Source organism: Numida meleagris, chromosome 5, assembly GCF_002078875.1.
Source record: "Numida meleagris isolate 19003 breed g44 Domestic line chromosome 5, NumMel1.0, whole genome shotgun sequence".
NCBI lineage: Eukaryota > Metazoa > Chordata > Aves > Galliformes > Numididae > Numida > Numida meleagris.
This window is the reverse complement of record NC_034413.1, coordinates 46029811-46046467: the sequence shown is the minus strand read 5'-3', so window position 1 is coordinate 46046467 and position 16657 is coordinate 46029811. Positions and strand designations below refer to the sequence as shown.

Sequence of the window (16657 nt, the reverse complement as noted above, 5' to 3'; positions counted from 1 at the left end):
AGGTCACCAAGAAGGCCAATGGCATCCTGGCTTGTATCAGAAATAGTGTTGCCAGTAGGAGTAGGGAGGTAATTGTCCCTCTGTACTCAGCACTGGTGAGGCCGCACCTCGAGTAGTGTGTTCAGTTTTAGGCCCCTCACTGCAAGAAAGACATTGAGGCCCTGGAGCGTGTTCAGAGGAGGGCGACGAAGCTGGTGAGGGGTCTGGAGCACAGGCCTTATGAGGAGCGGCTGAGGGAGCTGGGATTGTTCAGTCTGGAGAAGAGGAGGCTCAGAGGTGACCTTATCGCTCTCTGCAACTACCTGAAGGGAGCTTGTAGTGAGCTGGGGTTGGCCTCTTCTCTCTTGTAACTAGTGATAGGACGAGGGGGAATGGCCTCAAGTTGCGCCAGGGGAGATTCAGGCTGGACGCTAGGAAATACTGCTTTTCTGAAAGAGTGGTCAGGTGCTGGAATGGGCTGCCCAGGGAGGTGGTGGAGTCACCGACCCTGAAGGTGTTCAAGAAACATTTAGATATAGCGTTGAGAGATATGGTTTAGTGGGGTTATATTGGTGGTAGGTGGATGGTTGGACTGGATGATCTTGTAGGTGTTTTCCCAACCTTGGTGATTCTGTGATTCCATGGTTCTTAACACATGAAATACGCTGAAACATTGCAAGGAAGTGGTTTCTGTATAATCTGTAGTCTGCATAAAATCAACTGTTGTTTTTTAGTATTGTTGAAACGCTAGTAGCCATCAAACTTAATTCCTTTCTCCCATGAGACATGAACATGTGGTGTTCTATGGCTCAAAGGGAATTTCTATTTGTGCAAGGTTATGTTTAAAGTTTTGTTGAAAGTTTGAGGATTCAGAATGTGAGTGTAATGGAGTGGTGGACATCTAGTGCATTTTACTTCGTTAATTAGCCCTTTCACAGCTTCTTCTGGCTGTACTAAATCTGACTTGTCATTTGTAAAACATGCTGAATAGCTTTAAGGAACACCTATGGAGTTCAGCAGTTTTTAATTACCTGTGGTTTTCTGCTGCTTCAGAAACTTCATCTGCTTCTTTTTCATTATGAGCGTGGCCTTAGAAATATAACCAGACTATAGCCTGAGTATATCTAAACCCCCCCCCCCCTTTTTTTTTTTTTAGAATTTGCAGATTATTTTCTCCATTCTCCAAGAGCCTTCAGGGCTGTCCTGCTGACGATCGTTAAAATCACTGCAGAAGATTGCTAGCCACAACAGATCTGGGAAAATATTCTTATTTGTGAGGAGCAGTGTTGCTAACATTAAGGCTGTTGCAGACTTCCTTGCAGTCTGCTTCTGCAGTGAAACACTTTTACTGTGTATGGAAGGATGGCTGAATATCACGAGACAACAGAGCTAAATAAACAAACAGCCAAACAGAGAGTAGGGAACTTCTGCATGCTAACTTCTCATTCAGATGGACTCTGTTACCTGCACTGATGCCACAGCCTCCTCTGTCCCTCAAATCAGACCCTGGTGACTCTGCAAAATGTACTAATTGCAAAGCTTTTATACCCAGCTCAGCTTCTGGCATCAACCTTTCCGGTTGAGCCAAACTACAGCAGTATCTAGTGGGTTCCCAGCTGGCTTTATCCAAGCTGCTGTAAATGGCTCTAGACACACGGTTGGTGCAGATAGGTACAGAATTGAAGAGCTGTATCTCTTCCTTAGAAACTCCACTTTGATCCTAGTATGCATCATTTCTTCTCCACATCAGTTCGTATCTCTTATATTTGTAAAGTTGCCACCTTCTGTTTTACATTTAAAGATGACAAAGATCAGCATTAACTATCAAACTGTATGTGATGAATTTAAAAAGTGGTGAGCTGTAATTTCTTCTTTTCTATTTTGAGCTTCTTGGATTTTGTTCTTCCTCATCCTGTCTGCTCTCTCTGTATTTTTAATCTGTTTTGCTCCCTAATTTTTCTGATCTAACACCTAGATTGCAAATTCTCTGGACAGGAATTTGTTATTTTTCAAGTGGTACTTGGCACAGTGGAGTGCTTGTGCAATGCTGGGGTTCCTGTGCACATGCAGAGCTGAAATAGTAACAGCAAAGCTCTGTTTGTCAAGTTGCTTAGCACAGTGACTAGACTCCCCACATAGCTGCGCACAGACGTTCTGGTTCCCAAAACCTTAAGAGCCTTATTTAAGCAGTGAGTGTTGTGTTGGAGCTTAGGATCTACAACCATGTTTACTTCATCACGCTTTGAGTTCAAGAGACAGTCCACAGGAAAACAAATGAGAAGAACTACAAATGAAGTTCCTTTACACCTAAGTAGCATTTTGGAGTGACGTAATACAATGCCAGCATTAAAAAAAGCTTGACAGTTCACTCTCTGAGGGACGGTCCTTAGTCTAAATGTTGCAAATTGCAGCAACTGGTATGGTCAGCCTTACAGTCATAGTCAATAGGGCCTGTAGCTGGGATGCTTCAGCCGTTTGGGCTTTGGAAAATTAGCTCATGGAAAAAGTTAACTAACTGTTTTTTCTTTACACATGCTAATCTCACAGCTTTCTAAGGCAGAGATTTTACCTCCCCTGCAAACATAATTGTGCCACTCAAACACTCAGCATTGTCACCCAGGCAGCTGTTCAGTTAAAAGCTGGTTGCTCTGTACAGGCATCTCTGCAAACTTCCTTTATACTTGTCTCTCTGGCTGAGGACTTGATGGTCTCTGAAAGGGAGCAGTTCCTCTGATGTGAATGAGGAGATAGGTTTTGCATATATTGCTTTCTTCAAATATTTTGTGGACAAAAGCAGGAAACAAGTCAAAATGCGTGAGACACAAACATGTTTTTAAGAAAAAGGAAAAGTTGCAATTGTTGTGTCTCAGATTGAGAGGCACCTGTGCTGCTCTTTGCTGGCTGCCTTACCCATCTGTGCATAGCACTCTGAACAATCTTCTCCAATAAGAATTTGAAGGTAGTCTGGCTTTTTTGTTCTGCACCCATATTTGTAGTGCTATCTCACCGCACTTCCCAGTTTTCCCAGTAATTATGTATCAAAAAGACATTTTCTCGCTTTTTATTAAAATCTCTACAACACACTGTCTTTGCCAGAAAAATTTTGAATGACTTGTCCTCAGACGCCCCGGGAGTGCCAAGAATCGAAGAGGAAAAGTCCGAAGAGGAAACAGCAGCACCTGCCATCGCCACTGTTACGGTGCCAACTCCCATTTACCAAACCAGCAGTGGGCAGTACAGTATGTAGTCTGAATTTCTCAGTGGTGCTAGTAAGTGGGGATGAGAAGATGAAGAACTATTATTTGTATAACTGTTTGGGCTGGGGTAAAGCCGGAGCTAAAAATAAGATGACTTTATATGACTGTTTGACGACCATGCCTTTTAAACTCATTCGTTTTGTTAATATTTGAAATGTTCAATTAACATTCTGGGATTGCTTGCCAGCTAGAGCAGCTAATGCTTCCAGAGGCAAAATATGAGTTAAACATCATGCTGTTATAAACTTTCTTACTTCAGGAACCAGGTGAGGTAATTCAGTAGTTTCTATTTTTGCTGGCAGACTGTTAATCCAGGCTCACTAAATCATTTACCTAGTTAACAGAAGAAGCGTTAGTCTGCCATTGCACTTTTTAGAAAGTCCTGAAAATGTAAGGACTTCAGCAAGCTTATTTAAAACACATCGTAAAAAAGTTTCTGTGTTTTCAATGTCTTTATTCATAAGATTTTATAGATACAGTACTTTGACTTAAAGGGTTGAGGATACAACAGTAAAGCTAGAATTCATATGCTGCCTCACACAAATATACTCAGTATTAAACGTTCAGGAGGAAGAAAGAACTCTCAGTTCACGTCTTTCTCTTAAAATCTCTTTAAAATGTTGTTTCTCTGTTTACTCCTTAGCCACTTTGACATTATCCTACCTAACTATTGTAATGATGTTAATTCTGCTTTCCCACCATACCTGTAAAATAATCTGGTCACGTGGATGCCTCAGACTTTGATATGCCTATATATAGGAACACAGTGAAATTCTGTGGAAGTAGGAATGAGAAGTGATGTCTCAGTACACCTCAGTACACAGGATTGAGGGAGAGAAAGGAAAAAAAACCAACAAAGACTGCATGAAGGAAAGAAAAATGTGTGAAACTGGACCTTTGTGAGTGAAAACACTGCTAGGAAGTAGTTGAGAATGGGAGATACAATCAGAAGAAAAAAATACCAAAGCAAGAAGAAAGTGAAACACAAGATGGATAGCAGTAGCAGCAGAGGAGACTGAAGGGAGTAAAGCATGGAAGAGGCGAGGAATTTCAGATGAGAAGAAAAAGGCAAGGAAAAGATCTAAACCAACCAAGAAGAATACTAACTAATAGAAAGTATTTTCCAGGGTAGGCTTGTAGCTCCTCTGTGTGATATTGTTTTATCAGAGAAACTAATCTGTATTTTGAGCTGTGGGTTTTGTGTGTCCCCAAAATATGAGTCTCAGGAAAAATTAAAACCTTCCTGTCAAAGTATGGTTACTTTAATACTTTAAAGCCTTATATCTGATTCGAGGGCTTATAAGGGTTCAACGGATTTAACTTGGACTGGTAGTATTCTATGTCTAGGTTAATTACTTTAAGTTAATGAGTAAATTGATGTCTTAAATACTATATCCCTTTTCTTTGTCTGCAGTTGCTATTACGCAAGGAGGAGCAATTCAGTTGTCTAACAATGGCACAGATGGAGTACAAGGTCTCCAGACGTTGACTATGACCAATGCAGCTGCAACACAACCTGGCACTACCATTTTACAGTATGCACAGACCACGGATGGACAACAGATACTTGTACCCAGCAACCAAGTTGTTGTACAAGGTGAGGTGCTTTACAGCCAGTCATTCTGTATAACATTTTCTCCATATATATCCAACTTGCCAACCTAAAGTCTTCAGATGTGTCAGGAGACAGAATTAACAGCTTTGACACAGATCAGTCTCCGGAATAATTCTGGACAAAGCTGTCACATTTTCTTGGAGCCTTTCTCTTCAGTTCAATACATTCATAGATATGTTGGCTTTACTACTTAAAACAGTATTAATTGTTTTAACAGGATTTTTGTTACACGTTCTACAAAAACTGATGCTACACTCCACTTCAGGATCCTGCCAGATAGTCATCTGCAACAACTGTAAATTTAAAGCAAAACATTAAAGTTAGGAAAGAAGGTTGTTTAATACGTTCTTTCCACAAGGACACTTTTATTTATTAGTAAGTTCCCTCCCTTTTCAATTAGAAGTCATAATTCCTTTCTTTTGTGTGTTTGTAACTAGTCACCAGATATTTAGTCGTGGAGTCTTAGAATCATAGACTACTTAAGGATAATGCCTTAAGATGTCAATTGATCAAGACCTGCACTTAGAGCAGGGCTACTTCAGACTTAGACCAAGTTATTTTTTTATTTTATTAAAATTCTCGGTTTGGTTAATTGAAAATTAGGGGGAGAGTATTAAAAATATTTATTAAAATAGCAGAAAATTGTACCCCTGCTTTTGTGATTCTAAGGCAGATAATTTAAAGTTATCCAGTGGAGAGGTCTCTAAGCACCAGTTAAAATACATAGCTGCAAAAAATACTATTGTTGCATTAATTTTCTGAATTTTGTATTCTTAACCACGTGCAATCTCTTTAAGTGATATCATATGTTTTTATGATCTCAGGCAAGTATAACACACTCATGGATTAAAACAAATAATGGAAACCAAAGACCCCCCTCTCTATTCAAGAGAAGTATTAAAGTTGTGTGCCTAATTTGCACACAATTGTTGGAATGAATGCTATGTTTCTACACCCTTTTTTCTGTCTCAGATACTTGGGTATGTAGTTTCTCCTTTTGCAGATAGAAATTTGGAGCACAGCTAGAAATACTGTTTGCTGTCTTTCATTTTCTTACAACTGCTTAGACTGTCCAAAACCCAGAGAAATAAAAGGAAGTGTACCAGGAGAAAAAGAAGTACAGCAATATGGCAGACATCACGCACAGGTGAAGACTTCTTCAGGAGAAATGCCTAAAACTTTGCATATGTTAATAAGCTAAGACAGTAATGGCAATAGTGATGCAGATGATGGTCATCCATCCCAGATGGTAACTCAGAATGCGCGGTTAGATAGATGACAGATCACATTTAACAGCGCTTTCACCAAACTGACATTTATGGCCCCTCCATTTTTCATCTTGCAGCTGCCTCAGGAGATGTGCAGACCTACCAGATTCGCACCGCCCCTACCAGCACCATTGCACCTGGAGTAGTCATGGCATCATCTCCAGCACTTCCCACTCAGCCAGCAGAAGAGGCTGCACGGAAGAGAGAAGTGCGTCTAATGAAGAACAGGCACGTACATTTAGATCCCTTTATTTTTCTGATCAGCTCTGCATAGAAATAGAGTGTTAAATGCTAAGGATCTTGATCTTTCTTAGACATTAAAGGTGCAAAGCAAAGAAACACACCTGCTAATGCCATTTATTGACTATGAAACCTTAAGTAACAGTGTCATTCTGTGAAGTGTGTAGATTACCCCTTCCCTTTATTGCCTTAAGGAGAAAAGTCAGTGGTGAGAGACTTGTTTGACTGCAGATGTGTTGTTAGGAACACTGAGGTGAGTTGATTTTCTTTCACAGAATCTTTAGCTTAGCCTTCTGCGTGCATTCTCCTTGCTACTGTCCAACTCACAATCTTTGTGAGTGCTTTCTTTCTTATCTCTACTTGCTCTTTGGGTTTTATTCTCTGAAGGCGGAAAGACTCAAGGGAGGGCTGAATGAGCAGCTACACCTCCTTATGGCTTGTGAAGTCAGTGTTAGCAGCACAGGGGCTGAGAGAGAGAGGAGGCTTGATCCATAGGAGTTAAGTGTTTGAGGAGGAGCAAAGAAGCCTGCTGTGGTGGGACTTCATAGAGCCTGCAAAAGAAGGGAACCAGGAGCGGGAGGTTGGGCATGATGCTCAGTAAGCCTGCTGCTGTGGGAGAGGGAAATGGTGGACCTGAGCTGATCCATCACATGAGGCTTGAGCTTCCTCCACAGACCACAGATTTGAGCCTGTGCATCACACCATGGCACTGGGAAAACAGCAGTGCTTTGCTTCCCTCTACAGAGGGAAGCGCTGTTGACTTGGTCAGTCATTCTATTATACAGCTCCATTTATTTCTTGTAGATTTTTAGGCTGTGGACACAACAGAAAGCCTGAATGGACCCAGCGCTTGTTTGAGAAATTTAAGTGAAGAATTAAATAAAGTTGAAGAACAGAGTTCACTTTTTTTTTAAGTTCTTTTTCTTTGCACAGAATCTCACCCATCTCCCCTTTATTTTTATCTTTCTGATATCAGTAAATAGTAGATGTCATTGTTCACTTGTTCAAGCTCTACATTTGAGAAAAAATTAATTAACATTCTGAATCCCCTCAGTTAGTCAGAAATCTTACTCCAGCAAAAGAAACCTTTGCTGTTTGGAAAAGCCAGGAGAAGAAAAGGGAAATTACCACCACTTGAGTTAAATGGACAGGTTTTGCAACAGTAATATGTTGCATGTGGTGCTTTAAGCCTGCCTGCTTAATAGGTGTTTGCACATCTAGGCCCCACAGAGAAACAGGGGAAAAGGATGTAGAGAAAGCAGATGGAAAGATGGTAGTTATTGAAGGATTATCGCATAAATATTCATAGATATTATTGTGCATAGTTTGTGTACTAGTTCTACATTTTAAAAGCTGTCTTGTAAATAAGTATAACTCTAACTGTTCATAATGAATAACTAATACACACAGACTACTGGGTGGCTTAACACACAGCCCAAGCTGGCCCAAAATCACAGAAAGAAGTTATCACCCAAGGAGGCACCTTAGTAGCTCTCCTCTGAGAAGCACAACTCTTCCCTAATCCAGTAGTACTTAATCTTTTGGTGACACAAGTGGCAGCCCCAAATGACGTAAAATTCCACATGTTGCATATGGCCCACTGGAGTGCTACATGCATATAAATCTGTACTTGTAGGAGTGAGCAACGGATACCTGAATCCGTTCAGGGCTTACAAATTAGATTTTCTTCTTTCTGTCTCATTTACAAAGCAGAATATCAACAGTTGCTTTTCGTGTTGATTTACCTGGTAGATCCTGGAACAGATGCTCTTTTTTACCTTGTACTATAGTTATAACTTACATAGTCAGAGGAAGAGCTGGCTTCAAATTTATCTTCTCATTTCCCAAAACACTAGCATTATCACCAATTTATGCAGTATTTGCAATGAAAGGACACTCTCTAACCCTTAGAAGCTGTTCTGCATTGCACTTAGCAGTTCAGGTCAAACAGGCATGTATGTTACATGTTTCTGCAGCGTACTGCATTGACAAGCCACATTGCAGGAGAACCTTCTGCAAGCATGTCCACCTGCAGCATCTAGTGTTGTGCTTACTTTGCAAGTCAGTACCATTACTGTTGCTCTGCAGGGTACCTTCTGCCTTGGTGTGGCTGCCTTCAGGATGCTCAGCTGCACATTAGCACCTTTGAGATATTTTTCAGTGATATCCTTAGTATATTACCATCCGAGTTACTTGCAGGCAGCTCAATCTTTACAGGAGAGTTTGATTGTCCCAAGACCTGCTTCAGCACGTTTACAGTGCCATGTTCTCTGCACGGCAGATGAAGGCTAAAGAATGAGTACTGTTGCTAGTGACTCTGTCATTTTTTCTTATATGAGTAGTATATATTATCATTACAATGATGCAGAGATTATTAAGAAAGTGAAAGTATTGCTCAAGGGCAAATACATGAATGCTCTAAGTGCAGCATTTTTTGCACTGCTTGAACTTCCTGACTATTATTATGTGGTTGGACTGCAGTAAAAGGTAGAGTTGAGACTATAACGAGATTAGTAGATGAACAGTGCTTTTATCCATGTTTTTATTATTCATCAATTTATTATAATAAAAGCAATTTAATCGTTACACTAGCATTCCGCTCAGTCTAAAGGCTCCAAGTTAAATCCTGCCAGCAGAAATTTGAGTAGGATCCTTTTCTCACAGCAGCAGATTTTTATTGGTGCTGTCATATTGGGATCTGGATATCTAAGTGAACCTTAGATCTTGAGAAATTGTTATGAACTCAGTCTTTTTTCCTAACCTGCGAATGTTTCTTAGAGTACCAGCATATTCTAAAAGTGACAGTACCACATAAGGGTTTGACGCGAACAATTAAGTAGCCAGAGTCTGCAAGTAATTGTTCTGGATTTGAATGTCCTTTTTTTGCTTTGCAGAGAGGCAGCGCGTGAATGTCGCAGGAAGAAAAAGGAGTATGTGAAATGTCTAGAAAATCGAGTGGCTGTGCTTGAAAACCAGAACAAGACACTGATTGAGGAGTTGAAAGCACTTAAAGACCTTTACTGCCACAAATCAGATTAATTTTGGATTTCCATTTTCACTTGTGCAGGTGGGATAAGAGACTGGTTCTGGCTATACCCAGAAAGACAAAGTAAACTTTTTATTTTCTAAACATTTCTTTTTTTCTATGCGCAAAACTGCCTGAAGCAACTACAGAATATACTTCGTCTGTGCTTTGCATCAAACTGTGAATGTTCAAATACTTGCCTCCACTTCTCCCCCTACAAGATTATTTTCATCATCAAATAATCTCAGCGTGAAGAAGAACAGGCTTCTTTCTCATCTCCCATCCTCTTCAAGGAGTTACAATGGTCACTTGGGAAGTTACTGTGGGGGAGGGTCCTTTTGTAACGATTTCAAGAATTTGTGCTGAGCTCTTTCCATTGCCTTAGAGACAGACCTACCCCAGCCTCTTGGCCCAGGGAGCTGTGGGCCGCATACGTGAAGCACACATGGTGCAATGAAGAAGCAGTGGTTGCCAAAGTGGTTTCTCATACTTACTTTAAGCTACAAAAATACATGCCTAGGTGGCATGCCAAATGAAAGGCACTTCACAGTCACATTCTGGGTGTGGAGCTAAAATACATTTTTTAAACTAGCCCAGGAGGGGTTCTAATAAGTAATCTGCATTACTAGTCCCTCCTGAACTAGTGAAAACTCCATGCCTTAGACAGAAATGGATTGAAATAAGCTTCGCTGTTCAGTTGTTGCTTCTTGAAGCGTCTGTGTGCAAATGTGTTCAGCATTCTGAATGCACAAAAAGAAAACACTGTCTTCATATGTTACTGGTTGGCAAACAATATTTGAATGGGAAAGGAATCAGAATAAAAAAGGTACAACGGTGATGTTTAGAAAACAGTCACGTAATACAGCTAGCACATGAAAGCACTGCCTATTTATATGCAGAACAACTAAGCAGTTGAAGCATGGCCAACTCCACGTACATACTCCCTGATGACAGTATAGTTTGTCTCGTGTCCTCTTAAGCAATCAGGTATTTCTATTTCCCTACCACTATCTTATGTAATGGAAATTATTGAACTTGATAGAAACATTGTCCTGGTTTACTAGATTCTTTCCATGCATAAATTAAATTGCATTATGGTAACTGCCAGGACAACCTCAAATATTGAAAAGGACTTCAAACACAAATATTCCAACTGGCTTCTGCTTCTCAAGGGACAATATTAATTATTTGAACTCACCCGGGCTAAATTGATTCTTAATTTATTCAGAGGATTTTTTCATGCAGAGGGTCAGATTTATCAAGTTTTTTGTTCATGTAAGTAGAACTACTTACCTGCCTCAGACTTTTGCAAGATCAAACTTTTTGTGTGTACTGAGGAAACATGATCTTTTCTGGATTTACATTGTTAAAATAGTAGATCACCTTAAAAATAATACCGTAATCAGCATTAGGACTTCCACTGTGTGTGAAAAAGAATTACGCTGTTTGTTTCCTGGTCCCCTGGAGCCAGGCTCTTCACATATTAATTTGAGTCATTTGATGGAGTAAGTTTACTTTGGGCCTCTGGTCCAACTTGTGTGTATAGAGATGTATGAATAAGTCTCCAGTCCGTACTAATGCCTTGCCTAGCAAAGTGTTAGCTGATTTTTTTTCCCATTCACTCTATCTGTTTTTAAGATAAATTTCAAACACGAATTTCTAAAAGGTTATATCATCAGTGTGACGTTGCGGGAAGAGCATTTCCAAGACTCTTGGCAGTTGAGTCTCAAACAACTAAGCAGTATTAAAAGTTGTAGTTTTCTCATTTGAGAGGGCATTCAGTTTCCAAGAGACTTTTAGAGGAGCAGGGTCAAACTTGTAGCATTATTGTTAAATCTAGAGTTATCAATAATTTCAGATTGTTTGTATTTCAAATAAGAGAGCATAAGTATCAGAATTATGAAAGAGTTCATTTTCAAATTAAGTTTTGAAGGGGTTTATAAATGGTCTATTTTTATCTGCCATAGAAAACTGATTTTCATGTTTTTATTTAACGGAAGATGAATTTATTAGTTTAGCAATGCAAATTTAAAGAAGACCCTAAATTCTCAGCCTCACTTATGTAAAAATTGTCTGATTCTTAAAGACAGAAAACACCTGTGTTTTTGATGGTTTCCAGTTCTTCAGAACTAACACTAGAAATGTTGATAATGCAGGAATTCTCGTCAAATATGTAAGCTTATGATGGCTTAGTTTACAGAGTTACACGAAATGGTTCCTCCCACTTTGAGAATTGTGTAAGAAGCCATGAGTGCCTGCGTTAAGGCTGTTTGTTTTGCAGAACCACCTGCCTGCAAAAGCTCAGGGTTCTGTACTGAACCTCTGTGAGGCTAGCTGGGAGCTGGGAGCTGCTCCTAGCCATGGCCGTGGGCGCTTGTGGGGTGTGCCAGCACGGAGCCTGGCAGCTGCATGGACCAGGATCCTACAGCTGGACCTGGACCTGCTTCTTCTGTTATGTGGCTGAAGCAAATCTGTGTGGCAGTGAGAGGAGAACTGCATTACCCGTCTGTCTGTGTGTGGTTTGTGAGTAATCTATCGTGTTATTACTGTAGACTGCAGTGGCAATGAACATTTCACTGAGAAAAAGAATGTTATTTTAAAGTACATAGGCATCTCCAAGAATCTTTATTTTTATTTATGCTGCACTGAGGATTTAAGGACTTGAATTTCTTAAGCAGAAATTTTTAATTACGATAATAAAAAATGTATTGGGCCAAGTACAGGTTTGGCTAGGGTTACCCATACATGCTTAATTATTCATAGTGACCCAAAAGGGGAAAGAATACAATTCAGGCATTCGCTAATGTGTTACTTACCAAGTAGTGAGGTTGGGGTAATCAGCTTCTATAAACTAAGGCCATTTGGAAACAGGACAGCAGTTGTGCTGGCAGGGGGGGGAAGGTTAGTTTTTATATCTCACGGTCGTGAGTTTTCTTGAACCGATAGCCTGTTTTACCTGAGGAGAGGGTTAGAAAGGGCTAGATCCATTATGTTCATAATAAACGAGAATTGATTTGAAATATAATTTTTGTAACGTCATTATTTTGCAAAACTACAGCACCAATCAGGCAGTTAAGATATTGTCAGAGGTGCTCTTTTAATTTAGATATTCTTGGAAAATACATATGTATAATACATGTACATATATATATATACACACAGTATATAATCTACAGCTCTGAGAGCTTTTAAGTCAGGAATGCTGAGTATTATAGTATATGGAGGTCAGAAAAAATTTTTACTTCTGTGTGTGTCTGAGTGTGTGTGTGGATGTGTGCGCGCCTGTGAAAGCCTCCCCCTGCCCCAGTACTGCTGGGCTGCATTATTCTAGCGCTTATTACTGATGTGTTTTGTGCTGTTTCTCAGTTATCCATTTTTGAGAATTTTATTTCATTTTTCATGGCTTTTGTGAGTTTGTTTGTTTTTATTTTCTTTTTTTTGATGGAGATTTTTGAAATGATGTAAACAGTTATTTTACAACAGCCACCACCCCCCAGAATAACTCACTTTTGTGCTTTTTCTCTTTGGCAGCTATATATCAAAGGCAAAACAATTGGAATGCTTGTTAAGGTGTTGCTTTTTAAAGGAACCACTGGTATGACTTCTGTTTTCCTCCTAGGGTAGTGGCAATGCATTTGTATTTGAGCAGTGATTTCACCAGAAGCAGGTAGTTGCTGGCACCATTGCTTGTATCTGAGAGCACAGTTGTAGCCAGTCTCACTGTACAGACTCCTGTGGGTTCTGGGTCTTCTGTCAGTCATGTTTGTGTCACAGACCACTATCTTCTCTGGTACTTTACATTGATCAGAAAATTGGTGGGGCATTTGGAATCATTAAGAGGCTCAGGAAAAAAAAAAAAAGATTTAATAAGGAAAACCAGCCCCGATAGTTTCTGATCTAAATTTGTACTACAGTCTTGTTTTGTTTTTTAAATCTGGGCTTCCAGTAGGCAGCAGCTGAAAGTAGTCATCTGTGAGCAAAAACTGGCCTCTACCTTTTTATTGTTATTATTTTAGACAGAGAGCCAGTGCTTTCTGTGGGCTAAAGTCTGGTCCCTGCATCACAGCAAGTTCATTATCAGTGGTTGCAAATGCATGACAATTCATAGGGGATGTCACTCGTTTTCTAAGACCCTGTTTTTATTGTCATTTTTTACCGTGAAGGTGGTTAGTGATGTCACATTTGCCAATGATCTAACCAAAAGGTCATGTATTTATTTTTGTTACACAATATCCTTTGTAAATGTTTAATTAAAATGTGCACTTTTTAAATAAAAATAATAATAATAAAAAAAAACATAGAAAAAAATAAGAAAAATTGGGTTTGCTTAAGAAGCTCTCGGGCACAATTGCTGCAATCCTGCTGCCTGCACACAATTCACTCCTCTCCCCACAGCAGTTGACTCTTTCACCAGTGTAACTTGCTGATCAGCACCTGGCTTCCAGCAGGCACTGCTTCAGACTGGCAGGAGATGTGCGCGGGCGGTACAGAAGATGGGAAAGAAGTGTGTGGTGTCTCAGAGCAGTAGGTACAGGATGGATGTGACGTTATTTTTAGACAGAATAGAACTGGTTCAGCGATCCCAGGTGAGAAAGGGAGAGTAACTCAGAAAGAAAGCCCAGCTCTTTCTCAGCCACTTTATTCACCTTTTCTTAATTTGAGATTTAGCTGCACATTTTAAAAGCTGCATTCCAAGAAAATAAATCAAAACGCTTTTAATTCTTTGACACCAGGAATTAAAGGGATGCTGACAGTGTGTCACCCTGCTTTAAAAGAAAAAAAGCACAACTAACTTATTTTTGCAGAAAGAATGATTGTTTAGCTATAATCCTGAAATCTGTCACAGTAAGCATGTTTTAAAAGCGTACAGTACTTTCATGGTTCTCATGTACTGTGCCTGGGAACTCATTTCCCTGAGCTTTTGTATTTGCTAGCTGTAAAAAGACTGATTTTGCAGAAACCTGAATGTATCGTGAAGCTCAGTCTGGGAGGAGCTGCACTGATAAAGAGAAATAGGATGCTGAAATCCTGTCTGCTGCGTGCTGGTGGCAGGTTCGGGTTTGTGGATGGACATGGCTTAAATCTGTGCATCTTTTAGGGAAGGGGACCAGATCCGGGTGGTAAAGGGGGGTTGCATTTTAAGTGTTCTGTCTTGGAATGTACTTTTTACATATACTTAAGCTCTGTCCTGCAAGGAGACTTGCTCGGGCTATTTTGTGTAGCACAGGTTGAAGACACTGACCTGTTCTGGTTCTACAAGTGCAGTTCTTGGCTTGTGGTTAACAATGGTGAGTCTAGGTCTCACTTTCACCAGCAAGGAGGAGGAAAAGCCAGCTGTCCTTGGGAGCTGTGTGCTGACGGGGAAAGGGCCAGGGAGCAGCCGTAGTGATCCACAGTTAGCACTCGTCTGTAAGCTGACCCCTTGCTGTACTCATTGCTTGGGAGCAGTCAGTTCACTGAGTCCCAGCTTCAGCTATCTATTTCTCAAAATTAGGGAATAGCTGAGTGACAGCAAGGGGAAGGTAGGCCTTGAGCTGGTCAGCTGTCTGGAAATGGCCACCGTTAAGAACTGAGGGTAAATGGATGCTCTCCACAAGTTGTGTTTTATCCAGGTGCCACTCCATTTTTTGTGTGTGTGCGTAATAACATTTATTTATATTAAAACATAAAGTTTAAAAATTCTGAACTGCGAGTTTGTATGAGATTTGACGCTGTGCTGCTGATATGGACTTCTATGGATGAGATGGGGAACAGGGCAAACAGAGGTGCTAGTTGGCAGCCAACCCCTCCACAGACTTGTCCACCAATCGGTCGTTCGCTTCAAAAATGAGTTACTGGTTGTCTGGATTTATAATTTAAAATTGTTTTGGAGCAGTGTTTTTCAGCGAACCTTCCAGAGCAAGGGTTATTGTTCTCCCTTTGTAATGTATGCTGGAAAGAGCAAGTTCACCTCATCTGCATTTCTGGTTCTTTACCCAAACCTTGTCAGCACAGAACAGGGTATGTGAGCTCAACTCCCACGTACCTGTGGAAGTTAAAAGACTGAAAGAAAATCCATTGTTGGGGGAAAATAAATCCTTATTTACCTTTCCCCAAAGATCTATAAACATCCCTGTTGTCTTTATTTTTTTTACTTATTTTTTTGTGCTTTATCTGTGTTTAAAAAAAAAAAGGCTGTACTGGGTTATAATGCATTTTATTAACACTATGTACATATTAGCTGCTTTGTGTTTCAGAATGGTAGTAATTGCTTTGTATATTAAAGTGATTCTTGTGAATTTGTGAATTATTGTCATAAAGACGTGCTTTTTCTTACTGTAACCTTTGTGGTATAAACTGTCATAACTCCCTTTTTACACAAACATTTATGTGCAGTCACATAAACATGCTTTAAAAACCTCTAAAACTTAGTCTCTTTTTTGAGCAGGATGTTCCCTTTACACTAATTGAGAGGCAGAGCTAGATAGGAATACAGGAAAGGGCACGTTTTAAGCAGACGATGGTATCCTCATGACCTGTGGCGTGCTGTAAGTATTCATAAGTATTTTCCCAAATAGAATGCTTTTAAAATCTTAATTAATTGGAATTAATTAGAGGGTAAATCCTGAAAACAAAGTTTATCTTCCACGTCTGATGCTGATTTTTAAACTTCCTTTCTTGTATCTGTTCTGGTGGTACTTAGTTCTGTTGTTTAATAATGTGTGAAAGATTTTTCTCCTTTCACAGTTTAAATATGCTATCTTTCCCACTTTTAAGCATTCCTCTTAAGCCACGTACTACTGATTTTAAGAACAGAAGAGAAGGCAGCAATCATTGCAAAGATCATAAGTTGATTATGTAATCTGCAAGGCTGGACCAAACCACTGGGACAAAAGCCAGAACAAATCCGTCGCTGATGCAAATGCACCAAGGGAAAGAAGAAAGGTCAACTCATTATGGCTGGGATTTTGTGGTTTTCACAACTAAGCATTTCGTAATGTCGTTCCTATACTTGTTCACAAAATCTACATCTCTGTAGTGAGGGGAATCCCAAGCAGGTTAGTTTGTAAGATAAAAACGCAGTTTGTCTTGAATTTCACACTGAAGGAATCAGGTAACACACATCCCTCTGCAGTCAGTACGTCATCCAGTAAACCTGATTCTTCTGGTGCTGAGGCACCTTGAAGCTCTTTGTCTGTAAGATATGGAGCTGAATGTTGTACTCTGTTTTCATATTAATAAAGCACCAATTTTGCAACATTGCATACATTTCAGAAAAGTTTGCTCCCTCACA

The 16657-nt window shown here is 39.9% G+C and overlaps 1 protein-coding gene across 4 annotated transcripts in view; it reads left to right on the top strand.

Annotated features, from left to right (window-relative positions):
- The window catches only part of CREB1 (cAMP responsive element binding protein 1), a 40781-nt gene extending 24991 nt beyond the window's left edge, over nucleotides 1-15790 (top strand). For 3 of the 4 annotated variants that reach the window (XM_021399705.1, XM_021399704.1, XM_021399703.1), the window contains 4 exons: nucleotides 3076-3218; nucleotides 4651-4833; nucleotides 6197-6347; nucleotides 9254-15790. In XM_021399705.1, coding sequence (XP_021255380.1) covers nucleotides 3076-3218; nucleotides 4651-4833; nucleotides 6197-6347; nucleotides 9254-9398 — 622 coding nt within the window. In that variant the 3' untranslated portion in view covers nucleotides 9399-15790. Of the gene's footprint in view, nucleotides 1-3075; nucleotides 3219-3245; nucleotides 4305-4650; nucleotides 4834-6196; nucleotides 6348-9253 lie in introns of those variants that run through there. The other variant, XM_021399706.1, reaches the window with a different exon arrangement.